At 45.9% G+C, this 27,210-nt stretch overlaps 2 protein-coding genes across 3 annotated transcripts in view; both read left to right on the forward strand.

The window, feature by feature from the left end:
* PPIL6 (peptidylprolyl isomerase like 6) overlaps positions 1-5,680 on the forward strand; it is a 47,155-nt gene extending 41,475 nt beyond the window's left edge. For both annotated transcript variants that reach the window (XM_058659952.1, XM_058659918.1), the window contains one exon: positions 5,483-5,680. In XM_058659952.1, the coding sequence (XP_058515935.1) occupies positions 5,483-5,594 (112 nt within the window). In that variant the 3' untranslated portion in view covers positions 5,595-5,680. The remainder of the gene's footprint in view (positions 1-5,482) is intronic.
* Positions 5,681-14,702: 9,022 nt separating this feature from the next.
* Positions 14,703-26,555, forward strand: CD164 (CD164 molecule). The gene is made up of 6 exons (XM_058660055.1): positions 14,703-15,011; positions 17,151-17,234; positions 18,984-19,052; positions 20,453-20,488; positions 23,704-23,751; positions 25,687-26,555. The coding sequence occupies exons 1-6, from the start codon at positions 14,810-14,812 to the stop codon at positions 25,851-25,853; spliced, it is 606 nt and encodes a 201-aa protein (XP_058516038.1). The 5' UTR covers positions 14,703-14,809; the 3' UTR covers positions 25,854-26,555.
* The last annotated feature ends 655 nt before the right edge of the window (positions 26,556-27,210 follow it).

Raw genomic sequence — 27,210 nt, forward strand, 5'->3', positions numbered from 1 at the left:
AGCTAGATCAAAAGTGGAACAGCAGGAACATGAACTGGCACCCATATGGAATGCCATGCCACAGGTGGAAGCTTTATTGTTATGCCACAGCACTGGTCCCTCATAATGGAGTTTTATGCCAGTGTTAACTTTAATTCCTTCATAATTACCTTTCTGCATTGTTTCTAAGTTGAAAACAGTAGAAAGCATATTTTCACCCAAATCTCTTTGAAGAAATGGCTTTACATTGATTGGTACATTTTTTTTTCATTTTTCCTTGGGCCAGCAAAAGCTGTATTTCATTTTTGCAAGTGTGTTCGTGAATTCGTTTTAAATCCAAGTAGCCCTTGCTTTCCTTTTGGGACATGTACACCTGTGCGCCATCACTTGGATGTCTCCGTGTCCCCCTCTCAGCTGCTTGGTAACCCCACATGTCTCTCAGCTCCAGGCGGGACTCCTTTCATCTGGTCTCCATCCCCACCTCAGCTCACAGAGGCAGACAGATGACCGCAGGTCTCCAGTCATGCTCCAGGGCCTTCCCCGCCGCTCCACACCTATCCCTCACCTTGTATCAGGGGAAGCTGCAGTCGGCCAGCCGGGGACTCAGCACTGGGGAGAATAACCAGGCACAATTCCTGCTGTTTGGGGGGAACTTAAAAATATAAAGGAAAGATTCATAAACACAACACAACAACAAACCAGCAAGTAGAGAAAAATGCAGTGGTACAGGCCGTGTCCATCCATGGTATGCAGGGAATACAGGAGACTGGGCTCAGAAAACACCCCTAAACCCTTTAGCAAATGCAGCTCCCCACAGGGGTGGCAGTGACCTACAGAGTTTCTGATCTTTCTCCTTTTTACAGTTTCTGGTCTGATTTTACTTTGCTCTTGGGGAGATTTGACATTTTGTTGTCATTACCATTCTAGCCACAGGGAGGCACTGCAGCCCTTTTATTGTCTGGCTCAACTGTGCTTTCAATTCTTCCTTTAATATCTCCAAATCACACTTTAGGCCCGGCTGGACTATTGGAATGAGACCTTACAGAGCACTCAGGGAGAAACGACAAGGAGATATTACAGTAGGGAACTAGGTAACCTAGTTAAGCTGGATATAACTCCTTCAGGAACACCTGCCTTTGCAGTTATAGCAACTTGCCTTATCACCCCTTGGCATCCCAGGTATGTCTGAGCTTCTGGAAACTAACAGAAGTTTCCTGTCTGAGAAAGATCCCCTTGCCAAGCTGTGATCTTTAGTACATGAACCTGTCCTTTCTCCAGATGGGTGGCAGTGGGAACGCTAGGGAAGTTCCAAGGCATGTTTGGTGCTCGCACAGGAAGGAGGACATAACACACAAGTCTGTAAGACCCTGCTTCACATTCACCCATGAGGGAAGAGAGGTTTATACTGGGGATGGCAGCAGGGTAACTGCTTTCACTTCAAGAGCCCCTTACAGCGGTGGAAGGGGTGGGCCATGCAAAGCTGAGGAGGTCGAGTGTAGAGATGTGAAAGACAGAGAAGTCTAGGAATCGCAGGAAGGACAGAGAGCATCTTGGCCCAGGTCAGCTGGGCCCGCTGGAGCTCGGTTCCCCGGGGAGAGTGGAGAGAATGGGGGCTGGCAGAGGGGAGCAGCAGGGGGTCCTTCTGCTGAACAGAACACCCAAAGGGCATGGCAGGCTCATGGAAGAATTGTTAAATTGTGAGCAATAGGACCAACTTCCCATTTTGTGGACAAACCAATCAAAACAAAAGACCCCAATCGCTTTAGCAGTATTAAGGGACGAATTGGCAAAGGGTGAAAAATCAAAGTGGAGAGGCCTATTCGGAAGCTTTGGCCATCACATAAATGCATGAGCCCAAATAAATGGCCATAGGTGACGTCCTGACAAGCTAGGTGCAAGTGGACAAATCCAAACGATACTGAGAAGTCAGACTTGCAATGCTTGATAACTGTGAGAGGCTGAGGGTGAGGGCATGGCAGCAGTCCCGAGCGGCACTATGCACAAGAGCATTCCATGAGAATGGACATATCCTGTCACCTGCACTGCCCAGGATGGCAGCCACAGGCCACACGTGGCTGTGGAGTCCTTGTAATGTGGCCCCAGCAATGGAAGAACTCTATTTTTTGTAATCCTGATGAAATTCAAATGGCTACATGTGGCCAGTGGGCTCCCATTCTGGGCTGTTCAGACCTTCAGTGACTCCTAGGATCTGAGTAATTGAGTGGACAGTTGGCACCATTCACCAATACAAAGAATACTGGAAGAGAGTAGGTGGTGAGTTCAGGCTGGCCATGCTGTGCTTTACACCTTAGAATAAGACACCTGCAGGACCGCCAGTTGGCAGCATCCCAGGAGGCAGACATCTGAGCTGGTCAGGGCCAGAAAGGGACACTTGGAACAGCCCCCAGCCCAGGTAGACGAGCTACAACCATGCCCTATCTCCTGGCCTTTACTCAACTTGTTTCTTTCCGCCTCCCTATCGTTTGCTGAATCTTGCTTACAGCTTAGATCAGAAATCTCCCTGATGATGCTATTTTGGTTCTCCCATGCACACTGTTTAACAAGTAAAGGCAGGGTCTAGGTCTCCGTGTCCCCGTGGAGGAAGGCACCTACTGAGTGCCCTTTCTGAATCCAAAAAACCCACTGGGAAAACAGGCTTTGCGCCTGCCCATCTGTCCACTGCTATTCATCCTCTTGAGGGACTCAGCACTGCCCAGTGTCTGCACCTCTCTCTTCTGTTGCTGTGCCTGAATCCCACAGATGGGTCAATTTACTCAGTTTTAAAGATTTGTCTATTTTATTGGAAAGGCAGATCAGATTTTATGGAGAGAAGGAGACAGAGAGAAAGATCTTCCATGTGCTGGTTCACTACTCAAATGTCCACAACGGCTGGAGCTGAGCAAATCAAGCCAGGAGCCAGAAGCTTCTTCCGGGTCAAGGCATTGGGCCAGCTACCACTTTTTCAGGCTACAAGCAGGGATGTAGATCGGAAGTGGAGCATCTGGGACATGAATCAGCGCCCATTTGAGATACTGGCACTTGTAAGGCGAGGATTTAGCCACTGAGCCATTGCACTAGGCCATCTGTAAGCGGTGGAAGTGAGTTTTGGTCCTGATTCTGGAGACTGGGGAGGCAAAGGGCAGGTGCCAGCACTTGCTGAGGACCTTGTTACTAAGCATTGTCTGACCAGTGAGCACACGGGAAGGGATTAAGAGCAAGCAGGAGGGTCGAGGGACTGGACAGGCTTCCATCAGGAGCACCTCTTCCCCCATGATGGCATGAATGCCCTCAGTGACCTAGCCACCTCCCAAGTGGGAATCATCCTTCCACATGAATTTTAGAAGGGACATTCAAACCGTAGCATCATCCTCTATTATGATTTCTTATGGGGATGGCAAAAATGGAGTACAGAGATCAGGAGATGGCTAGAGTGTAAGCACTGGCCAGGCCTCTGCAAACGCTCCTGAGGTGAGAACTGCACCCTTACCTATAGCCAGTGCCCCAGTCCAAGTGTAGACAGAGCACTCCAGGCCTGTATGTGCAGACCTGACTCTACCCATGCCATCATCTTGTGATTGAAAGACCCCCTCAGATGTCTAGCCGCATGCCTCAGGGAGTTCTAGCTCCTGGCCAGCCAAACAGCCAAACAGGCTGCAAACCAGCATGGCACTGAATCACCTCTCTCTTTTTTTTAAGGTTTCTTTTCATTGGAAAGGCAGATCGACAGAGAGAAGGAGCAATAGAGAGAAAGATCCTTTGTCTACTAGTTCACTCCCCAAGTGGCCGCAACGGCTGGAGCTGAGCTGATCTGAAGCCAGGAGCTTCTTCTGTGGCTCCTACAAGGGTGCAGGGCACCAAAGCTTTGGGCCATTGTCTGCTGCTCTCCCAGGCCACAAGCAGGGAGCTGGAAGGGAAGTTGAGCAGCCAGGGCATGAACCAGGGCCCACTTGGGATCCCGGTGCGTGCAAGCCAAGGATCCAGCCACTGGGCTGTCACACCGGGCTCTGAAGCACCTCTTGTTCACATTCCCAGTGAGTACTGGTTTGGGTGCTTGGGTCCTGCCAGGTATTGTGATGAGCACTGCACAAATGTGTAATCCTCTACCCCAGTGGGGAATCGCAAATGAGCTAAAAAGCATTCAAATGAATGTTAAAGGTTTAGTACCTAGGCAGTGAGAGCTGGGCTGGGAGTAAAAGGAAGGTGAGGCAGTGATGAGGCAAAGTGGTGGGGTTGAAAGCAAGGCAGCTGGTCTGGCTGTGAAAGAGAGCAGGAGGACGCCTGGGGCCAGTGAGCTAGCCCATGCAGGCTCTGCTATGCCATGGTAGAGACCACTGGTCTTTCCTAGAGGATAGTGGGAAATCATGGGAGTGTTCTAAGAGGGGAGAGGGGAGGTGACATCTGATCTGTCAAGAATTCCTCTGCAGTTCTGATCTAAATATAGATTGCTGCAAGTCAGGTCCCACGGCAAGAGATGGTGAAATTTCTCTGTTCTAGGCATGTTGGCATTTCATGGATGAAGTAACAGCAGAGTATATTTAGCATGTTGTGAACATGAATATGGCAAATGGGCAGTTTCCGTCAGTTGCTGGCAATAGTTTAGAGTGATGACAAATATTATTTTGATTTTTTTGTGTGTTATTTAGTTATGAGGAAAGTGTATGGTAAGCAGTCCATTTGATGGTTTACTAATTTCCTTGTTGTTGAGAAGTCCGAGTTGATTATGTATTTAATATGATAACCATTTGTGTGCTGTGAATTGCATTAAGAGTTATGTAGGGCAGAGATGATGCTTACTAAATGTACAAAATGGATTGAAGAGATTAGCCAGTTAAATCTTTTCACCAGTAAGGCACTCAACAGCCCATGAGTATTTATTAAAAATGTCAAGTAAATCCTCTTATTTTTGTATCATAGTGTCAAATAGCAGTAAAATAAACATGTGAAGATCCTTAATCTACTGCTATGTTTCACTGTAAAATTTACCTTTGTTAAAATTTGCTTCTGTTCAAATTTGTTGAGATCGCACGTAAAAGTATCCTAATATTACTTTGGCTGGTATTTTCTAATTACTGTATAATATTTTGGGAATGCAAATTTTATTTGAATGTCAACTACAGTTAAGCATGTGCCGTTTGTTTTTCTTGCTCAGGTTTTGTAATTTGATGGAATGTTTTTATTATAGTTTAATAAATGTTTGCTTTATTTAAAAAAAAAATAAATAAATAAATAAAAAAAGAATTCCTCTGCAGTGGTGGTAGGGGGCCGGGAGGGTACAGACCATGCCAGAGTAGGTGTGGGCAGTCTGCAGCCCGGATCCGGGTGCTGGTTGTTGGATGTGGCCCAGCAGACACATTGAGGCGTTTAAGGTAGTTATGACGAAGGTCAACCTAATCCGTAGGAAATGGCCTTGGTTGTAGCTTTTGGGTGTGGGACTGCATTTTGGGAATCTAAGCTAAACATGGAAACTTAGCACTAAACCGTATTTCTGTTTTCTCCTATGTAGGCAACTGATTGAAGGGACAGAAGTGCTTAAACAACTGGAGTTAGTTCCAACGCAGAATGAAAGACCGACACAGCTATGTACCATTATTGACAGTGGAGATCTTTATAGCTGAAGTTTCCACCCGCATTTTCTAGGGTGACCTGTTACCCTGCATCTAAGCGGCTGTTTCTAAATAGAATTAAATGGCACTTGATATGATTTCATTTGAAAGCTGAGGCAGACACTGCAAGCTGGCTGGTCTAATCCCCACTCCACCCCACCCCATTTGCCTGCACCGTGCAGAGACTGTTAAAGTGAAATCCTCTACTTCCCAGGCTCTTTGCAGCCAGCAGTAGCCCTCAGATGCCCTTGGGCCCTTCCCCTCCTTCCACGGGAGCACCACCCATCTCCCGGTGACCCACAGGGAAAGGTAGGGGGCCTGGCAGAGATGTCCGCAGGTGTCCTACGTAGTGGGCAACCATCCACCTCTGGACACAGACCCTGTGTTGTCCACATTACTGTTAGTGATTGTGTTACTTGTCCCCGAGCACGCTCTTCCCTCAGCAGTTTACCTAGCGGCCGTTGACTCCCACAGCGTCTGTAGGGACTGTTGTTGATTGTGTGCACATCTCCATGAGCCACCTGGGAAACAATCGGACAGGAGTGACTCAGTGTAATATTTCATGGCTGCATAAAGCACTCAGAATAGACAGTCTGGATATTTTATTGACAGACTTAATCCTTGTTTTTCTGAGCTCAACCAGCCACATAGCAAGATAGGTCATATTAAGGACAACTGCTCTGAAGGCAGTGTTCCTGGTTGAAACCTGGGAACCCTCAACAAATGCCTCCAAATGCAAAATGCATCCAAATGAGACGAACATTACATTATCCATCCTGGTTGCAGTGTCACCAATAAGAATCTCAACACAGTTTCAGCGCAGTGTAACTTTTGATTAATCCTTTCTTGAAACTGATTTAGGGGCCAGTGCCGTGGCATAGTGAGTTGAGCCTACACCTGCCGCACTGGCATTCCATATGGGCATTGATTCAAGTCCTGGCTGCTTCACTTCTGATCCAGCTCCCTGGGAGTGCAACGAAGGATGGCCCAAGTCCTTGAGCCTCTGTGTCCATGTGGGGTACCCAGAGGAAGATCCTGGCTTTGGATCAGCCCAGTTCTGGCCCCTGTAGCCATCTGAGGAGTGAGCCAGTGGATGGAATCTCTCTCTGAATACCCTTCGCTCTGTAACTCTACTTTCAAATAAAGAAATCGATTTACATTACATATTGCATATTGTAACTGTATTAAAGATGCTTCTCACCCATCCCTTCTAAGTGAATCTGCCCTGACCCTTGGTTGAAGAGGGACTGGGTTCCAGGAGCCATGTTTGGTAGCTACCCTCCCATGCTCTTGACCAGGTCTTTTTGGATGACCCACGGAATTCTACCAGTGTGTTCTTTTAAGTCCTTCCCCACCAAATCCTACTAAGCACCTACTGTGTGCTAGGTGTTATGACTACAGCAGGGAACAGATTGGTGAGCACTGTCCCCATTGTGAGAGTTGGCAGTGCAGAAGAAAAATCTGCAGTGAAACATGGCACACGCTTTGCCATGCAAGGTGCTGTGGCACACAAGCAGGAGCACTTCTTCTGGCCTGGAGATGGGGAGGAAGGGGTAATTTCAGATTTTAAAACAATGTTTTAAAATTTATTTATTATTTTTTATGGGCCCGGCGGCGTGGCCTAGCGGCTAAAGTTCTTGCCTTGAAAGCCACGGGATCCCATATGGGCGCCGGTTCTAATCCCGGCAGCTCCACTTCCCATCCAGCTTCCTGCTTGTGGCCTGGGAAAGCAGTTGAGGACGGCCCAATGCATTGGGACCCTTCACCCGCGTGGGAGACCCGGAAGAGGTTCCAGGTTCCCGGCATCGGATTGGCGTGCACCGGCCCGTTGCGGCTCACTTGGGGAGTGAATCATCGGACAGAAGATCTTCCTCTCTGTCTCTCCTCCTCTGTGTATATCTGGCTGTAATAAAATGAATAAATCTTTTTAAAAATTTATTTATTATTTTTTTAGATGTGAAAAGCAGAGACGGGACAGAGAGAGATCTGTCTGGTTTCCTTCCCTAATGACTCCATACTCAGGGACTGGGGCAGGCCCAAGCCAGAGGCAGGAATGCCATCCCAGTCTCCCACGTGGACAGCAGGGATGCAAGTACTTGAGCCATGCCGTGCTGCTCTCCCCTGCCCCCACCACGGTGCACATGAGCACAGAGCTAGAGTCGGCAGAAGCAGGACTCAGTCCCAAGCACTGTTACCTGGGATGCCTGTGCTCCCAAACAGTCTTTTATTTATCTCTTTCTCTCTCTTTTTTTTTTTTTTTTTGGAAACCTGAAAAGCAGTTAGAGACTGAGTAAGGTATCTTCCATTGCTAGTTCACTCCCCAAATGGCCACCATGGCAGGGGCTGGGTCAGGCTGAAGTCAGGAGCCCATCACTCCATCCACACCAATGCCCAAAGCAACCTCTCTAACCCCTGTGCCAAACCACCAGCATGAGTGTTTTGGAATTAAAAAAAAAAAAAAAAAACTTATGTATTTATTTGAAAGGCAGAATTAGAGAGAGGACAAGAGATTTTTCCATCTACTGGTTCTCTCCCCAAATGGCTGCCAGCAGCCAGAGCTGGGCCCGTTGGAAGCTGGGTGCAGGGGCCCAAGCTCTTGCACTACTCCCTGCTGCATTCCTGGTGCATTAGTAGGGAGGTGCTTCTGGTGGAGTAGCTGGGACTCAAACCTGCCCCCAGATGGAACGGTGGCTTCACATGCTACCCCATGCACCAGCCCTTGTTCAGGATTTTATTTTATTTTATTATTTTTTTTAGAGATTGTAGCATTTATTTTCTTTTATTTTTTACATTTTATTTTTATTATTATTATTATCATCTTATACAATTCCATAGGCTCCTGGCTCCCTCCCCAATTCCCTCCCCCCCCCCACCTAGTTCCTCTATATCATTACTAAAATATAGTTCTTCATACACAGTCATATGTCCATCATTGCGGGCATGGACAATGGCAGAGAGTCCAGCATCCTATTGTCAAGATACAGTGAACAGTTTCAATGGGAGTCCATCTTTGTCTGCAAGTAGAGATGCATACTACATTGTATCCTCACATCTGGATGTTAGTCTTCATTTCACAGCTACTGTACATCCCCTCAAATGAAAAGTCATAATACAAAATCAACAAAAGAAAGAAAAATAGAAATTTAGAATGCCATGAAGTTAAATGACATGTTACTAGATATGACAGTCTCCATTACACAGCTACTATACATCCCCTTAAATGAAGAGCCACAAAACAAAACATCAGGGAGCAAAAATAAATTAACAACACCAACAAGTTAAATAACATGCTATTAAATGACTAACGTGTAGCTGAAGAAATGAAAATCAAGAACTTTCTTGAAGAAAATGATGCTACTGTATGATCTAGGAGTCACTGAATGATTTAATCAGACGAAACTGTTTTGAAGAGATGAAACTAACAGAAAACAACAAAACCCATGCGATATAGTTTCCGCTGATTTTTGTTGGTGAAGTGTGTCTCTTCTAGACAAAGAACAGATGGGTTTTGTTTTTAATCCAGTCTACTAATCTATGACATTTGATTGAGCTTAAGCCATTTACATTCAGAGTTTAATATGTATGGGTGGCATTTGGTCCTGTCATTTTAGGAATGGGTTGTTCATTGGTTTAGTCTTCTGTTGTCATTTTACTGGGATGTTCTTCCCATTTGCCTTTGGTTTGGGTAGGTGCTATTCCTCTTTTCTGTCAAGAGAACAGCTTGAAGTATCCTTTGTAGGGCAGGTTTGGAAGAGGCAAATTCTTTTACCTTTTCTTTACTGTGGAAGAATTTTATTTCATTTTCAAAGACAAAAGAAAGCTTTGCTGGATATGTTATCCTAGGCCAACAATTTTTTTCTTTTAGAATCTGGAATATGTCACTCCATTCTCTTCTTGCCTGTAGAGTTTCCTGTGAGAGATCTGTGAGTTTGATATTCCTTTATATAGCAATTGATTTTTTTCACGTGCACATTTAAGGATCTTTTCCTTATGTTCAGTTGAAGAGAGCTTGATGATCATGTGTCTTGGTGAAGATCGCTTTTGATCAAGCCTGTTGGGAGTTCTGAGCCCCTCCTGGATCTTGTTTCCCAATTCTTTCTCTAGATTAGGGAAATTTTCCTTTATTATTTCATTAAATACATTTGCAAACTCAGCTTCTCTTTCTGCACCTTCTGGGACTCCCAGAACTCTAATATTTGGCCTCTTAATAGTGTCTTTCAATTCTTGAATACTTTTTTTGGCCTGATCCAGCTCTGCTTCCAGTTTTTTGTTTGCTTCCCCCTAATGACAGGAAATACCTTCCAGTTCTGAGATTCTTTCTTCTGCTTGCTTCATTCTATTTTGGAGACTCTCCACTGTACTTTTAATTTGCTCTACTGTGTTCTTAATTTCTGATATATCAGCCTTGATTTGCTTGATTGCTTCCTTAAATTCTTTGAACTCTTGCATGTGCTTCTCATTGTTGATCAGAATCTTTAAAATGAGTTTTCTGAATTCTGTGTGCTCCATTTTCTCGATGTCTTCCTCAGTTAACTCTGAGATTGGCATAGGGTTTTCCTCCTTTTCAGGGGAGTTTTCAGTAATATTCATTGTGCTTTTGTCTCTTCTTTTGCTCTTGATCATTGCACTTCTGGTTAGCAGAGTCTTCTTGGGGCAGGTTTCTAAGCTGTGTCACCCCCAGGTCTACAATGCGATTTTACTTATTGCCATTGGTACACAACTTTTTGCTTTGCAGCCATTTGTGCCACAACCTCCAGCGAGTTCCAGGTCTGGGTTCTCAAGTTAGATTTTCACCGTGGTCTCCATAGCCCCAGCTCCTGGCTTACCACTTTCCACCTCCTGTGATACCGTGCTGAGGCTGCACTGTTGTCTCTGCAACCTTTCTCCCACTTTTGGTTGGAGCAGGTCCCAGGATTAGAGAGATACCAGGTGTCCTATATAGTTAGGTTGTTGGTGGCACTGACCTTGTCAGAACCTGTTGGACGTTAGGTCTGGATGCCACACAGACCTATTTTGACCCGGACGATGCCACAGTCGGTATCATTTTCCTGCGGGACCAGTGCTATCCACGGACCTCAGTGAGTTCTCGTAAGTTCAGCACATGCGCAGTTCACTGTTGTCCCCGGCAGTCCTAAAGCTATTGCCACAGTGCGCAAAATGGTGCCTGACATACCACTACTACAGTTCTTGATCTGCTGGCCATCAGGTTTGAGGGCTACCCAGACCTGTCTTTGGTGGAACCTGTAGAATGCCACATTGCTGCAGTTCACTGAGTCAGAAATGAGTTCACTCCCAGCTCAGCATATGCTCAGTCCTTTCCCTTGCCTTTGCCTCCTTATGCAAAATGGCTCCCAATTCGGCTCTAGGGGACTGACTGGGCTGTGAAATCCACCCTGTTCTCGCACTGCCCATCTGGGATCTGCTGCTCTGTCTCTGTTGCTGGTCAAAACAAATGGACCAGCAGGACGGACAGTTCTTTGTCTGGGTTCACCTCCCAAGCTCCCAGTGAAAGTCCTTTCCCACCTGGTTGCTGGTGGAGTTCTGGCTGCTAGTGGAGTTCAGATCGCCGTGCTGGAGTATCAGTCACTGCAACACCACACCGTTGTGTCCGTTGTTTTCCTGTGTCAGTCAGTCTCCAGGTACCCCTCTGCTGTTGTTCTTCTCTTTCCTATTTCCTGAAATATGTCCTCTCTGCTTCATCCTAATTAAATGTTTTTCTGTCCGTTTAAGCGTGTCCTTACCCTAGTCTGCCATCTTGATTCCTTGTTCAAGATTTTAAGGATGGCTTTCCAAGAGTGACAACCATTTTGAGAGACTTGAATGCAGAAGTAGAAACTGACCAGGTGCCAGAAGTGGCTGTGTAGTCTAAGAGGAAACCACATGTATGAAAATCCGACCACAAAACAAAATATGAGTGGTTAAAAGAACTGAAGACAGCTCATGGAGCTCTGGCGAAGAGCTCGTTGAACTGGGGGCCAGAGCCAAGGACAGGGGGAGAAGCTCTTGTAGGTCAGTCATGTTTTCTCATCTAGGAACTGTACCTTGAACACTGGACAAAAGACAGGACTAGCTTTGAAGATTGGACTAGCAAGATCTGGGGTCATGGGGTAGTGTTGGTTTTGGGCCTAAAATGACATCCTATTTTTTTTTAATAAAGATTTTTATTTATTTTTATTGCAAAGTCAGATATACAGAGAGGAGGAGAGATAGAGAGGAATATATTCTGTCCGGTGATTCACTCCCCAAGTGACTGCAATGGCCAGTGCTGAGCCGATCCCAAACCAGAAGCTTCTGGGTCTCCCACATGGGTGCAGGGTGCCAAGGCTTTGGGCCATCCTTGACTGCTTTCCCAGGTCACAAGCAGGGAGCTGGATGGGAAGCGGGCCCCCCGGGATTAGAACTGGCAACCATATGGGATCTTGGTGCACGCAAGGATGTAGCTGCTAGGCCACGCTACTGGGCCCTAAAATGACATCTTATTAAACCAGGTCCATGTGCCAGGCAGTCCATAAGTTTCTCTTGGCCACATTCTTGGTTTCCCAGGCCTTTACTGCTGTACTGATGACCTCCCCGTTAACACAGGTTACTTCAGGAGGCTTTCTGTACCCGATCCTTCAGTCTGTCTGTTTGGAGTGTTGGGGAGTGTGTGTGTGGTTGGGAGGAGCTGACAATTCAGTTTGATTTTGTTTGAAAATGTAGAAGGAACTTTCCCTGCCAGGAGTGGCTGCAGCCTTGTCTGTGGCTGTCCTTCAACAGTTAACAAAGAAGGAGGCTGCAGCAGCCCACCCACCATCGGATGGGCGAGGAGGCCTTTCCTGAAGGTCATACCCTGCGTGGCAGCTGACCCTGCCAACAGAAGCCTCCTTGAAGATGGTGGTTCATGACTGCAGATGCGTCTCTCCCAGAGGGCATGTGGTCATGTTGTGACTGAAGGGCAGGATGCTTCTGGCATCTTTTGGCTATAGATCACAGTTGCTGCTAAGCATGCTCTAGCGCACAAGGCAGAGACAAAAACAGCCAGCCTGAACACTCAACCCTGGCAAGGTTGCACAATCCCACTCCTTTGGGAAATGAAAGTAAAGCTGTTTCTCTTTCCTCTGAACCATGAGAAGGGCTGTGGTATTCTTGCTTGTTCTGGTTGTACAGATCCTATGCAAATAAAATAAGCCAACAGTGTTCCAGTCTTAAAAAAAAATGGAATGAGTGTCTCCTTATCAGGAGTAAGGAAAGTCCAAGGATTAGAGGTGAACATGCAGGTGATATATGGTTTAAACAATGGGGTGGGTGTGTTCATCCTAGGAGGGAAAGCACAATAATCCACTGAGGAATGCAGAGGAAACAGAACTTTTCCTACATAAACACAGACTTTCAGTAATTCTTTCCTCATTTTATTTGAAAAGCAGAGAAACAACGATCCACTTGTCGACTGTTCAAAATACCTTGAACAGCCAAAGCTGAGTCCGGCTGAAGCCAGGCACCTGGACCTCAACGCAGGTCTTTCCCGTGGGCATTAAGAAGTCCCCGAGTTCCCGGGTCATTGCCTGCTCTCTGCACCGGTGTGCAGAAACAGGAAACTGGAATGACTGGAACTGAAACCAGCTCACTCCAGCATGGGAGGAGGGGTCTTAACTGCTGTGCTCAACACCCACCTCTATTATAATTTCAATGTTTGAAACAGTTGACTGGTGTCTTCATCTAGTCTGGGGGGTGGGTGTGTGTCACGGGGTCATGTGCTAAAAATAGTGTGTGCGGCCTCTTGCGAAGCAGGTGTTGCTGGCTGAAAAGGCTGGCCACGGAAACATCTCATTTCTGCGCTTGACGGCGCTTTCATGCTTCCTGTCCCACAACTCGGTCAGCGTCAAACCATCCCTTTCCTGTTTACCTCCCTGCCAGGGTGGTCAGCAGAACACGTGTCCACGGTTAAGAGGGTCCACAGCACCGGAACCTGTGGGGTTCAAAGGCCACAAAGAGGATCTCCCTCCTGCTGCCAGGACAAGTAAGCGCCTGCTTCGGGGAAATACGCACCGGTAAAACTCCATAATACGTGAAGGCACGAAATCCAGCTACCCAAGTCTTAAAAAAAAAAAAATTTTTTTTTAAATCATTGTATAGCAGCATTTTAAATCCCGCAATGGTTTTGAGAAATTGACCAATCGCTTCTCGGCCTTTTGGCTAAGATCAAGTGAGAAATTGGCCATCCATTAGATGGCGCTCACCCTTGCTGGAAGGGTCAGCGGAGTCTCAGCCCCGTCACAGGTATTTAAAAAAAGTCCAGTTCTGCAAGTAGAGGGTCACTTTTCCGAGCCTCGATTTCCTCACCTAGTCATGGGGTGTGTGCGTCGGGGGAGGGGAGACGGACCCGATGACCGTCCAACTCCACCGCCGCCTCGGGACTCGGTGACTCCAGCGGTGTGGGACAGAGCGGCCGGGGCTCGCGACACCAGAAACAGCGACTCGGGAAAGCCAGGCGGGGCGAAGCGGGAGGAGAGGCGGACAGTGGGCGGCTCAGGGCTCTCGGTGCCTCAGCGGCTCTCACCGCGTGGGCGGCAAAAACCCCGACTCCGTGGGGAGGGTTGCCTCCACCGCCCCGAGGGAGTCCCGGGCGCAGTGACTTCCAAGAAAGTCAACCTTTCCAAGCGAGGGCAGAGCAAGCCCTCTGGGGCCGCGGCCGCCCAGAACAAACGCACTCCTGCCCCAACTCCGGCCAAGGTTGCTCAGAAACAACTTCCGCCCCGGTGGCCCGCGGGTCCGGGAGACGCGTTGGCCCTAAGGTCACGTGGGGGCGCGGGCACGCGCGCGCGCACGCACATACAGCCTGTTGGGGCGCTCAGGTGGCGGCCATACGTGACGTGTCGTGTGGATTGTTCCATGCAAATCAGAGTAGGGGGTCCTTCGCATTTACGAGAAAAAAATCCAGTCACATTCTGCGTGATCCCATGAGCTCAAGAAAAAAACCCTGATTTATCGCTCTATGACGGTCGCTCTGTCGAACAGCCTGCTTCGGCTTCCTCCGGACGGCCCTTGCTCCACCCCACAGAGTTCCCGTTGGTATCGCCCGGAGCCCCGCCCCCCAGGCCCCGCCCCTTCCACGCCGCGGCCGCAGCCCCTCACGTGACCTGGGCGCGCTCCCGGCGGGGATCTGAGTCTTGGAGGCGGCGCCGCAGGGCACGGAGGGACGGCCGGATCGTGGTGCAGCCTTCTTCCCGGACGCCAGCGCTGAGGACATGATGTCGGGCCTTTGCCACCGGCTGCTTTGGGCCGCCACCTGCCTGGCCGCGCTCTGTGTCCTGTGCGTGGATTCGAACAGCAGCTTGGCCCCGACCCCGACCCCGACCCCGACCCCGACCGGGACTAACGCCTCGTCTGTAATGCCCACAATAGTGCCGACGTCCAGGACGCCTGCCCCGCTGACCACCACTCCAGCACTAGGTGGGCGCCCGCCCTCAGGCGCCCCTCGCGCGCACTCTGCTCCGCCTCGCCCAGCTCGGCCGCACTCTCTCACCGGGGCGCGCGGGTCCGGAGCCCGGAGGACCGCACTCCGACAACATGGCGGCCCGCCTGGAGTCCTCTCTCGGGGCGGCGGGGCAGGGAAGGGGACCTGTGGGAAGGGGGCGGCGGCTTGGCGACCCCTCGGGGAATCGCAGGCTCAGGTGGTCTTGGCGGCTGCTGGACCTCAGGCGCGGCCCGAGGGGACGTGGCTTCCTTCTGGGGGGGGCAGCTGTATAGGGGTGGTTGGGAATGGGGCGAGGCTAGGCGACGCTTCTGGAGTTTGGCGGGGAGGCCGAACTTCCCCGTTCATCCCCTCCCCCGATCCCCGGGGCCGTGTCCCCGGAGAGGTTTCTCTGCGGAAGTGGGCGAGAAGAGGGGAAAGAGAAAGTTGAAAAGATGCGCTCTTGCTCGTGCACGGTGTGAGAGAGGGGTGAGTCGCCTGTAGTGTGATCATAGTGATTTAGGAAAAGGGGTGCTCCTTGTGTCCACGCTGGCTCCGCGGGCAGCCCCTAAGGAGGGGTGTGTGTGTGGTCAGTCGGTTGTGGAGTAAGCATTTTCTGGAACACACCTTTGTTCCACCCTGTGGACAGCAGGAAGGAGAGGTTTAGCCATATCCAGATTTTGGCAGAAATCGGCATGTTTTTCGGGCATCGCGAAACAGGGAGGGAAAGTACGCTGAAAGTGTTAAAGAGAAGCAGCTGGTTGTTTTAAAACCTGCAGGCTGAGTGTGCTTGAGTGTGCTAGCCCTGAGCCGGAGCTTGTCTGGCTTGACAAGGCTTGCCAAGGGGTGACGATTGGACCAAAGCATTCTTTTGCCGATCGTGTTCTGCCCCTAGCATTTCACGGATGTTTCGTTTCAAAGTCAGGAATCGTAACCTCTTGGCTTTTGTTTGCTGTTCTGCTTAGGAAGATTAAATGGTAGTAATCGAAAATTGAAAAATGAGGGACGTAAATTGCCGCCGGACAGTGCCACAGTGCTAGAAATTTTCCCTGCTCTGCTTTTAGGATGATAGAGCAAAATATTTTTGTCTGTTCCCTGTTTGGCAATTTGTAAAGTGTGTGGGGTTCTCCCCCCCCCCCTTTTATTTTGCCTTAAAGAATGGCTTGGAAACCAAGCTAATTGCTTTAGTGTAATTGAAATGCTTGCAGAGGAGATAATTTGTGTTTGTGTTTTCTGGAAATTATAGTCCGGTAAGCGGCAGTCTGAAAAGTAGCAGGTTTAGTGAATTGCAAATAGTGTTTGCCCTGCTGTGCTGTCACCCAGCAGTAAGGATTTGAAACAGCTAGGGGGAGTTGTGCAGAACCTACGAGGGTACTCCTGAGAGCTTGTGAAAAATGGAACTAAAGGAGAATGTTTGTTGTCCAAGAATTTTTCGAGGTAGCCTCCATTTTCTGGTTTGGCAGTCCTCCACTGCAGGCGCCTTAGCTGGCCCAGTGCTGTAACTACCAGGGGTGAGATACTATAGTGCTGTGGTTCTGCATACGTTTTTTGTTGTTGCTGGTGGGGTTGGAGGGTGGCAGAAAGCAGATGAGGTTGTGTGTGGGAAGCCTTCCTTGAGTTCTCGTTGCTCAGGAATTTGGGTTAGATTCGCTTTGGAGCATCACCTTTTTAATAGTGGTTCGTTGAAGGGTCTTGATTCTTCCAGAAAGGAGCTTGTTTTCAGAATGACAGTATCAGAATTTAAACTCCAACTGTAATAGAAAAACCCCAGGGTTCACCCACTCCCATGGTTTGGGGCAGGGCTTTTCCCATGTGTCCTGTTGGTCTTGTAACAGCTTTTTTTCCCAAGGATCCTTTCCAGTGCCTCGTGACTCCTAAGTAGCCCTGAGCCTGGGACTGTTTGGGTAGTTGCAGGTGCTCAGTGTTCTTACTGCTGGTTGGTTTTCCTGTTGAGTTTGTTTATGGCTCTGTTATGCATGATGACAACACTTTCTTACTAAACAATTTAAACAATTTTATTGTTTCTCTGAATTTATTAATTCTACTGTCATATATGGTGTTTTTTCAGAAGCGATAGGTAGAACAAACCCAAATGGGATGCTAATTAATTCATTGATTTCATGCATTTTTCTTCCTAGAATCGTGTGCCAGCCATGGCAGTTGTGTTTCCTGTGCTAATAGTAGTATTGATAATGTTACCTGCGTTTGGTTAGTTTGCAAAGGTAAGAGGTTGTGGGGGTTGCCCTAATTGTGGGAGAATCGGACTGTTTTTACTATCACATTTTGAAATGTATTACAAATAAAATCTTAAGTTGAGAAAATATGCAATATTTTCTTGGAAATCTAAAATGTCTTTAACAGGTAAGTGTGTACTCTATTTTAGAATCATTATTCTTTTAAAATGCCAGGTGATTGATACCTTGAAAAATGTCATTGCCCATGCCCAGACTTGATAGGTAGGGGTCAGTCAATTTTAAAGGAGCAGTTGTTTTACACTCATGTGTCAGAATTAGCTGTGGGAAGAAAGTTGGGTGCTTTTCCCTTGGAAACAGACCCTGTCTGCTGCGGCCTGCTGGACCAGCTGTGTCGAGGCCTTCACAGCTGATTTCAGTGGACGCATCCACACGAGGGAGGAATGAGTTGGAGAGAATGGCGACGCCTTCCTATGCTGTGTGAAGTTTTAGCGAGTTAAATTTATCAACATTGGTAGGATTAAAAGCTAGATGAAAGTATCCTGAAATGAGGATGAGATGAAGTTTTTGTTGTTATTATGGAATTACAACATAAATTTTTTTCAGATTTTTTTCATGAATTATTCAGGTTTTCTTTGCCCTCTTTTCAGTGATAAGCAAAGTAGCAGGGTTTAATGAGGTGGGGCAACCGTTAGAACAGACAGGCACCTCTCCAGATGGGTCTGAGACAGGGTGCCCTGTCACTGAGACTGGAGGAAGCCACGTTAGAAAGTGTGATAGGCCAAGCTAAGTCAGTTTTCTTAATGTAAGGTGATAATGTGTTGGTTTTTTTCCTACTAGCAAAAAAATGTTGGGTTTTAAAAAATAATTGAAAGCTGCATGTTAATTTTCTCAGTTTTTTGGTGAAAATTGAAAAGCTGTAGACATTACAACGTGGCATAAAGGTCACAGTGCTCTTACAAGTTGGAATGTATGCTCACAGATACATGGCCAATGTACAACAGGCAGTAGGGACTGAATGCTGTCCTCTGAGAGTTGCTGGGGAAGGCCTCTTTCCTCTTGCTGCAAGTCTAGCAGTCCATGAAGCCTAAGAAACTGGGAGGACTCAGGCAGGCCCGGACCAGATTGCACTGCTGGCCTCCGCAGGCTCCACCTCTGTTTACCAAGCCTGCTGACTCCCGCCCTCTGGGTAGGTTTCTGGTGGCCTTCCTTGAGTTGACAGCAGTCTGTCACACCATCATTTTGAGATCTGGATTTTCACATTTATCTGTTAAATATATTGACTTGAATTTTAAAGGGACAAAATGTGGAGGGATTCCAGGAATAAGGGGAAAGGAGAATAATAGTGTTTATTGGGCTATGTGACTCAAAGTGGTTCTGTGTGGGTGTTTTTGTTTTTGAAAGAATGACAGAGAAGGAGAGACGGAGAATGGTTTTCTGTCCATTGGTTCACTTCCCAAGTGACTGGAGCTTAGCCATTCTGAAACAAGGAGCTTTTTCCGGGTCTCCTATGTGGTGCAGGCTCCCAAGACTTTGGGCCATCCTTCACTGCTTTCCCAGGCCACGAGCAGACAGTTGCATGGGAGATGGAGCAGCTGGTATACCAGCCAGTACCCGTATGGGATTGCGGCAGGTGCAGGGCGAGGATTTAGCTGCTGAGCCATCATGCTGGGCCTGTGGGTGTGGTTTTTTAAGAAGCTGCTCCAGATCATGGTAGTGCCATTGCAGTAGCACCCGTGAATGATTGGTGGTGTTTGTTTCTTCTCTTTTCCATAACAGAAAAGAGCTACTGTTCACATAATTCATCAGCGGAGTGCAAAGTGATGAACAGCACAGAGTCCTGTTCTGGTAAGTATTTACAGTCACTGCTGGGGAAAACAGTGGAGGAAGGGGAGGACCCTCCTGGCCGCAGATCACTTTGTTTCTCTGGTGTTTGAAGCTGTGCCATCATTCTGATCTAGTTGGGATTTGCATGTGAGCGCATGCTGATCCTGCAAGAAGGAGGTTTTGAAGGTAGACCTAGTGATTAGTATGAATGAGTCCTTTCCTGTGGTTTTTGTTTGTTTGCTTTTTCTGTTTTCTGTTTAACTGTTTTGGAAATTCACTGCCATTTAGATGCTATCTGCATTAGTTGTATCTTACAGGACTGGACAACTTTGTTCTGGCACTTTTGGAGTCTTGGTAATTATCAAATTCGTTGTCCAGTATAGTTTGTACTGTGACTAAGTGAACCTCCTGTATATTCAGTCCTCTTTTTATACTAGTTTGAGGAACTTGATTATCTTCAACCTTTACTCTTTGCCCAGCAGAATTGTTAAAATTCATGATTGAGATTGCTGATTTTTCTTACAAGATTATAAGTTACTGGGAAAATCCAGTTCCCAGTTAGGTGTGCAGGTAGCTGTTGAGTAGAAAAGGGGTTTTGTGGAGTGTGTGTCTCCCTTTGAGTGACCCTGGTGGGGTTTTCCCATCTCAACAGGGATGTGGGCACCACAGATCTGGTTGGCATCAGATCAGTTACACTGTACATGAGATGCATAGTATGGATTATGGGATGGCACATGGAGACACTCTTCAGCCTCACTTCATTGCACGTGTGTTAGTAAGAGCCCTCAGACCTGTGATTTCATGTTATTTAGAGACATGATTAGGTACAGCATTTTAAAAAATACTGGTATAAATAAAAATTGAGTAATGCCACTTATTTGATTATGTACCAGTTAGAGTTAGGTTTGATTGTTAGTCATAACCAAACCCTGTGATCCCAATTACAGTGGTTGAAACAGTGGGTAGGTTGACTCTCTGCTCTGTAAAGGAAGTTGGGTCTAGTGTGGAGCTCCACAGCCCTTAGGGCCTTGGGTTTCTCTCAGGTTTTCACCCTTCGCATCCCTCCAACTGGCTGTGCTCCTACTGTCTGAGGTGTGCACTCATTTTTGAGCCATCCTGTTGATTTTTCCTGCTGATGGGAAGATGAAGGCAGAGAAAGAGCCCTGTCTGTCTGCAGGGTGCTTCCTGGAAGTCACACAGGACTGACTCTCCAATGGGAGGCTGAGCTGGGTCTTTCCTTTGGGGAACAGAGGTTCTGTTTCTAAGGGGAGATCTGTTTTGGGACAGCTGTGAGTAGTCCACAAGTGGCACTAAATGTCTAAATTGTGAGGATGATATTCAGATGCTTGCAGGTTGGGAAGCAGTGCTGTATTGTAATATTTCGGACAGCTTTGATGTGTATGGTTTCTGTTTCTTAATAGAACCCACCACTGCTCCGGTGCCAACTGCTTCTACAGGTAAACAAGATAATTGAATTTTTTCTCTCACTATCTTTCATGATTTTTATGCTCTGAAGTGCCTAAAAGTCGGTATAATTTTGAAAATTGGTTAAGACTGACTTCATCGTGGGCTACAATAATTGCATGAGCATGTACTGTAGGTGACAGAGCTAACTGCTGAGGCAGTTTCGGCAGTTTCAGCAGATCCAGCATAGTTGTGTGTGGTGTTTGCAGACTTCTTACAGATGCTGTGGAGTCTGTTCAGCAGACTGTTCAGGAAAGAACTCTTGGGTAGAAGTATAGATTTTCAGCCAGCATACTCTGTAAAAGTAGAGTAGGGGTAAGGATTGGGCTGGAGAACTAAACTTAAAGGAAGTCTCAGGAGTGAGAGGAAACTCAGTAGGGGCAGGCCTAGAAGAAGGGCTAGAGAAAGGTGTCTGAAAATGCTGTCAACATGTGTAAGTATAGGTTTTCAAAGACAAGAACAGCTGGGTGGTTCTACACAGCTCCTCCCAGTGCCAGACCCTAGGGTGGTGTGTCAGTATCACCTGCCACTTAAGAGCGTGGGAAGTCTGTAAATGACTGCACAACTAACCGTGAGCCAATTGTTTCCACAGTGCTGGGCTCCTAAGTTTGCAGTGCCTGTTAGAGGTCATTGTTGACAAGGATGTGAAAGCTGATGGTTGCACTGGTGTCAGGAGAAAACTCCTTTCCAGAAAGTGGGATGTGAACAAAAAGGAAGAGTTGGAGACATGTCCCCAAAACTGTTGTGGGTCCCCTCTTGTTACAGTTCTCCTCACTGGTTCCTTCCTGGAAACTACCACGGGTTTCTTATCTGTCTTTGGTTCTGCCAAGGGGAAGGAAGTCAGGGCCTGCACCAGTTAACTGGCAGTTAGTAGTTGAAAAACGACCCTTTAGGTGATTGTTTTCTTGGCATATGTATGTTGCTTCTGTTAAAGAGAGCAAGTGGGAAATTATGGGATGGCCTAGGGCACAGTGCAGACAGAATCTGATTTATGTAAAAAGGTATGCCATATGGTTAATTTATAATAGCCCTCCCCAGTAAGAAAAAATAAATAAAATAGAGATACATAATAACAGAATGACCTAAATTATGTTAGAGGTAAAAATGTTCCTGATACATTAAGTTAAGATAAACTGTAAAAGTTGTAGAAAGCAATTTCAGTACTGTTTTAGTTTTTGTTACTATAGGTGTAAAGAGAAACCTTGTGGGAAAAATTGTGAGTGATTGGATTAATTAGTTTGGTATCCTCCATTTCTTTTATAACTTATGAATTTTTTTATCGTACACAGAACATATAGTAGATCAGTAGACGAGTGTTCCTAAAATAGAGGTCTATTTTGAACATGTTGTCTATGTAACACATTTTTCAGTAGTAAAAATGTGTAAATGTTTGTGCCTATTGGTGAAGAAGAAGAGTTTCATTCTCCCATGTTTTGAGGGTGCAGGTTGAGAGCCGAAAAGCAAGAGGGATCAGAAAATTGGTGTTCGTGTTTTAAAAACTGAGAATTTTATATGTGTTGAATTTGAAAGGCTCCCCCCTCTACCCTCCATCAGTATAAACCGCAAAAACCTTGCAGAGAAGTGGGCGCCCTGAAGAAGTGATTCCCTCCAACGCTGGGCTCCTGTGGGAGGCTGCTCCTGTTGGGGGGCAGGTAAGAGCAGTGGGGTGACGTGCAGGAGAGATGGGCGTGCACCACAGCCCGAAGCAGCAGAGGAAGGATGCCAGCATGCAGGGACACATACGTCCATCAGTAGTATTAGCAACCCTAGGCGCTTAGTTTCTGTTAGTAGCAGTACTGATAGGAGAAACAGTTTTTAATTCTCTTTAGCCTTTAAATCCTGTTTTTCTGAAATAACTTAAAAGCTAATGCTGTGTAACACTTCGCATTTTTCCTAATGATAAGAACTCCATGGACTTAATTTCCCCCAATGTGCCCCTGCAAGTCTTTGCCTGCTGCCCACTGTAATGAGTACCCGTTTGTATTGAAGGTCCTGTGTTACAATGTCTGAGAAACCCACTTTCCTGGGACCCCACTGTGAGGAACAGTCTCCAGCTAGTAATTCCTGGAGAGCCTTGCCTCTGCAGTGCCCTCTTCCCAAAAAACTCAACCCTGACTAAGGAGCCTAGCTAAGTGAAAACTTCTCAGGTGTTCCAGTAGCACTGGGTGGCCCAGTGGTTGAGTGACAGTAGAACAATGTTATTTTGTTCAGACTGTCCAGGTCCTTCCTTTCTAGTAGAGATTCGAGAACCCTTAGAGACCACACCTGCGAAAAGACAGTCGCAGATTGAATTTCCTGTCTTAATAGTGTTTCAGTTCCCACAGTTATTTTACATTCAGAGGTTCTCGGAGCAAGTGTTTCTTCAGAGTAATTATACAGTTCAAGTGTTTTGGCCCCAGGCAGAGTGATCTACTAGGTCTTACTTGTGGGCTCCAAATTGATGAATGAATCTTTACTGGAACACAGTTGCCCATTTTGATGTTTTTGGCTGCTTTTGCTTTATATAGTACACCAAATCAAACATACTTACTCTCTACCCTTTTTCTTTTTTGAAAGATTTGTTTGTTTAAAAGGCATAGTTACAGAGAGGGGGAAGAGCTCTTCCATCCACTAGTTTATTCACAATAGTCAAAACATTCCAGGAGCCTGGAAGTCCCAGACATCCGGGACACCCATGTGAGTAGCTGGAGTTCATGCCCTTGGGCTGTCTTTCACTGCTTTCCTGGGCACATCAGCAGGGAGCTGGATCGGAAATAAAGCAGCCGAGACATGAACCAGAGCTTATCCGGGATGCTCATGTCATAGGCAGCAGCCTAACCGGCCACGGCAGACCCTGCCCTCTGTGCTTTTAAGAAAAGTTTACCAGCCCCTAAGTTAAGGAGAGTCTGTAGTCCTTTCATCTAAATATTCTTGCCCCTCTCTGGATATTTCTTGAAAACTTTATCCAGACACATATGCATAGAATATATACTTACACAAATAGATCTTAACATGGAGATAATTTTGTGATTACATCTTCATGTTATAAAATAAATTTATATGGAATATTCCTCAGCATGGACATGTTAGTGAACCATTAACTAAAATGTAGCTTTTATTCAAAAATTTGTAAGTATGTTAATGTTAGTATCATTATTTTCATAAAGGAGATGGTAGATAACAGAAATTAGTAATTTAAGAATTTAAAATGTGTTTTACTTCATTGCAGCTAAAACCACTACTTGGCCTGTAGCTTCTACCACAGCTACCACATCAGGTATTTGGGTTTGTTTTTTTAAGTGCTGTAGGATGTGTGCCTTTTACTGTTCCACCTACATTTTCCAGTTTGATTCATGAATTGTATGGACTGAAATTCAGGGGTTCCAAACAGTATGTTCTTTTTTTTTTTTTAAAGATTTATTAATTTATTTTTTATTACAAAGTCGGATATACAGAGAGGAGGAGAGACACAGAAGAAGATCCTTGCGTCCGATGATTCACTCCCCAAGTGAGCCGCAACGGCCGGTGCTGCGCCAATCCAAAGCCGGGAACCTGGAACCTCTTCCGGGTCTCCCACATGGGTGCAGGGTCCCAAAGCTTTGGGCCGTCCTCGACTGCTTTCCCAGGCCACAAGCAGGGAGCTGGATGGGAAGTGGAGCTGCCGGGATTAGAACCGGCACCCATATGGGATCCCGGGGCTTTCAAGGCGAGGACTTTGGCTGCTAGGCCACTGTGCCGGGCCCCAAACAGTATGTTCTTAAAGTAATCATGATAACACTACACAGAACTCTCTTGCAGTTCTTTAATATGAAATCATGAGTAGCATGACACAGTGGAACGCAATGATAATGTTTTTCAAACTTTTACAGCTTGTGAATGAAATCTGATCATTCCTGTCATGATTAGGGATTGGTTGTGTTTTGAGACAATGGCAATTTGAGTGAATATAACCTAAACAAGTCTGTAACCATTTTTTCTTGCCATATTTAAAATAAACTTAGCCAGCTGTCACAATAACCATATCCAGTGTTCATTGATATTCTGTTAAAAAAAAAAAAGAATTATCATTTGAAAGCGTACAGAGAAAGAGGCTGGTTCACTCCTCAAGTTGCTGCAATAGCTAGGGCTGAGCCAGGCCGGAGCTAGCAGCTAGGAGCGTTGTCTGGGTCTCCCACGTGGGTGGCAGGGACGCGGATGGAAGGAGCAGCAAGGACACAAACTGGTACCCAGATGGGCTGCTGGCATTGCAGGCTGCAGTGTTACCCTCTACACCACAGAATTTAAGCATGGAATTGCTTTTTCTTAAAAAAGATCATGCTTTTGTAGTCTTTTTGTTCCTCTTAAAACATTTTTGCCCTGAAAAAAATTCCAATGTTTATGTTCTTTTTCCATATGGTTTGGTAATGCCTTCTCAACATGTAAAATTTGCTGATAAAGTACTATTTAATTACACATTGTTCTGTTCGTTGAAAGTGTAAGTTGTAGATAAGGTTCTTTTAATTTGAAATTTGGAACTGATTAAAAAAAAGATTTATTTGAAAGGCTGGGTCAGATTGATTTTCCTATGTTGGTTCGCTCCCCAGATAGCCACAGAAACTATTAGGCCAAAGGCAGGAAGGAGGAATGTTCTGCTGGTCTCCCACGTGGTGACAGAGCCTCAAGTACTTGGGCCAGGTCCCCTGCCTTCTCAGGTGCACTAGTGGAAAGCTGGATTGGAAGTGGTGCATTTGGGATGCTGGGATTACTAGTGATTCCTTACCCCCTGGACCACAACACCAGTCCCTACAACTAAATTTTATCAACCTTGTGACACCTGCTACAGTTCAAGTCTCATGAATTTTGAATGCAAATACTGATATATACTCAAGTAATTAACTAAAAACTTGTAGTCTAAAGCAATTGTTATGTGTCTGAAAAATGCTTGATGAATTCCCAGAACATAATTTACATGTTAAAAAAATCTTTTTATTTTGTTTTTGTCTCTGAAATATAGTAACAGCCTTGTCTGCTTTTGTCCCGGGGTGAAATGAAGAGCGACATTTTTGAAAGCTTATTGTCTGTATTGGTGGTGAAGTCTAGCCATCAAGATTTGGCTAGAGGAAGTACTGTGTGGGTTTTAATATGTGACGAAAAAACTCAAGTGGGTTCTTGAATTATTATAGAGGGTTGGCAGATTAGTAAAAATTGTTATTTCTTATTTTATGTTTAATAGGTGCAGCAAATACCACTTTCACCCCAACCTTATCACCTGGGCGGAAGTCCACCTTTGATGCAGCCAGTTTCATTGGAGGAATTGTCCTTGTCTTGGGTGTGCAGGCTGTAATTTTCTTTCTCTATAAATTCTGCAAATCTAAAGAACGAAATTACCACACTCTGTAAACAGACCCAATAAATTAACAAGGACTGGCGATTCGTTTGAGTAACTCACTGAAACCAAGATACTCTTTCTGAAGAAGTCCCACATGGAAGACACTATTCCAGGATCTTTACATTTCCACAGGATGCATACAGGATGTGCTGGAACATCGATCTGGAAGAGAAATAGGTTAAACCATTTTGCTCAACGGGAATATTTAACGATATTCTGCATGAATCCTTGTGGCTGTCGTCTTTTATTTTAAATGGCTGCTGCTGTGGGATTGTTTCTTTTCTTGACATGCCAAATGTAACTTTTTCTAAGTGGTGGAAAATGTCATATATAGACAACCTCATGAGTCTTTGCAGGTTAGTCATTTAAAGCCTCAGAGCCGCATTATTTTCATGCAAACTCAAGATACAGCTTAGTGACCAGAATTGAGAAGAGTGTGTGCCAAATGAGTGTCAGTCAGGTGGGTTATGGTTATTTCAAAAGAGGAATACATTTATACATTCGGTAGTATAAACTGTAGGCTTAAACTCAAAATTTTGTGCTTGATAAGTTAAATTTTTCTACATTAGAAATAAGGTGCCACGCAGGGAATTACATTCCAGAGTTAAAGAAATGAAAGGATACAAAGTGTTAGTGTACAGGTGTGACAGGTTATTGTTCATAAATATATAAAGCACCTTACATCTTTGAGAAATAAAGAACCGTGCCTTAAAGGACAGAGAGGTAACTTGAACTGTTTGCTATTTCTTTGTTCATGTTAAGAAAGGTAAATGGTCTCTGACTATCATTGGAAGTAAACAGTAGTAAACTGCTTTTAGACATCATACTGTTGAATTTAATGGAAAGCTTCCAGGGTGGATAAAGTATTTCAGAGCTGAGGAACTTGAGCTAAAGGATCTTACAGCAAGTTGAAAGCCCTCCCGTACTGAACCTCCCACTGTTGTTCCTAATGGCTGTTGAAAAGTACGGAGCGAACACGATTTAACGTTCCCTTTGTGCTTCAACAAAGTGCACCTTGGTGCAAAGTGTTGCGCCTTGAAAGGATTTCCACCAAGCTTTCTTGAAAAGTCACTTCTTTAGTTAGGCAGGAAGGAAGTAAATTTCAGAATTACTTAGTCTTTAGGTAAGGCAATCATTTTAGGTTTTCAGACAGCAGATGTAACTGATGTAATTTCAGAAACCCGAGGGGTTTTTAGTTGATCAGATTGTATATTTTAATGATGGTTTTTTGAATGAATATGGTTTTTTTTTTCTAATCTCCCTTCTTGGTTTTGATTCCTGTTATGTAATAGGCATGCATAGTTCAATTTCTGTAGCTGTCTTATACTATTTTTTTCTAGTTTCCTCCCTCCCCTCCTAGTGGGTCAC

This window comes from Ochotona princeps, chromosome 1 (genome assembly GCF_030435755.1).
Source record: "Ochotona princeps isolate mOchPri1 chromosome 1, mOchPri1.hap1, whole genome shotgun sequence".
Lineage (NCBI taxonomy): Eukaryota > Metazoa > Chordata > Mammalia > Lagomorpha > Ochotonidae > Ochotona > Ochotona princeps.

Coding starts and splice junctions, on each gene's coding strand:
- CD164 (XM_058660055.1), top strand. CDS start 14,810: ATGTCGGGCCTTTGCCACCGGCTGCTTTGGGCCGCCACCTGCCTGGCC. Junction 20,489..23,703: donor GGTGCCAACTGCTTCTACAG/GTAAACAAGATA, acceptor ACTTCATTGCAG/CTAAAACCACTACTTGGCCT. Junction 23,752..25,686: donor TACCACAGCTACCACATCAG/GTATTTGGGTTT, acceptor TATGTTTAATAG/GTGCAGCAAATACCACTTTC.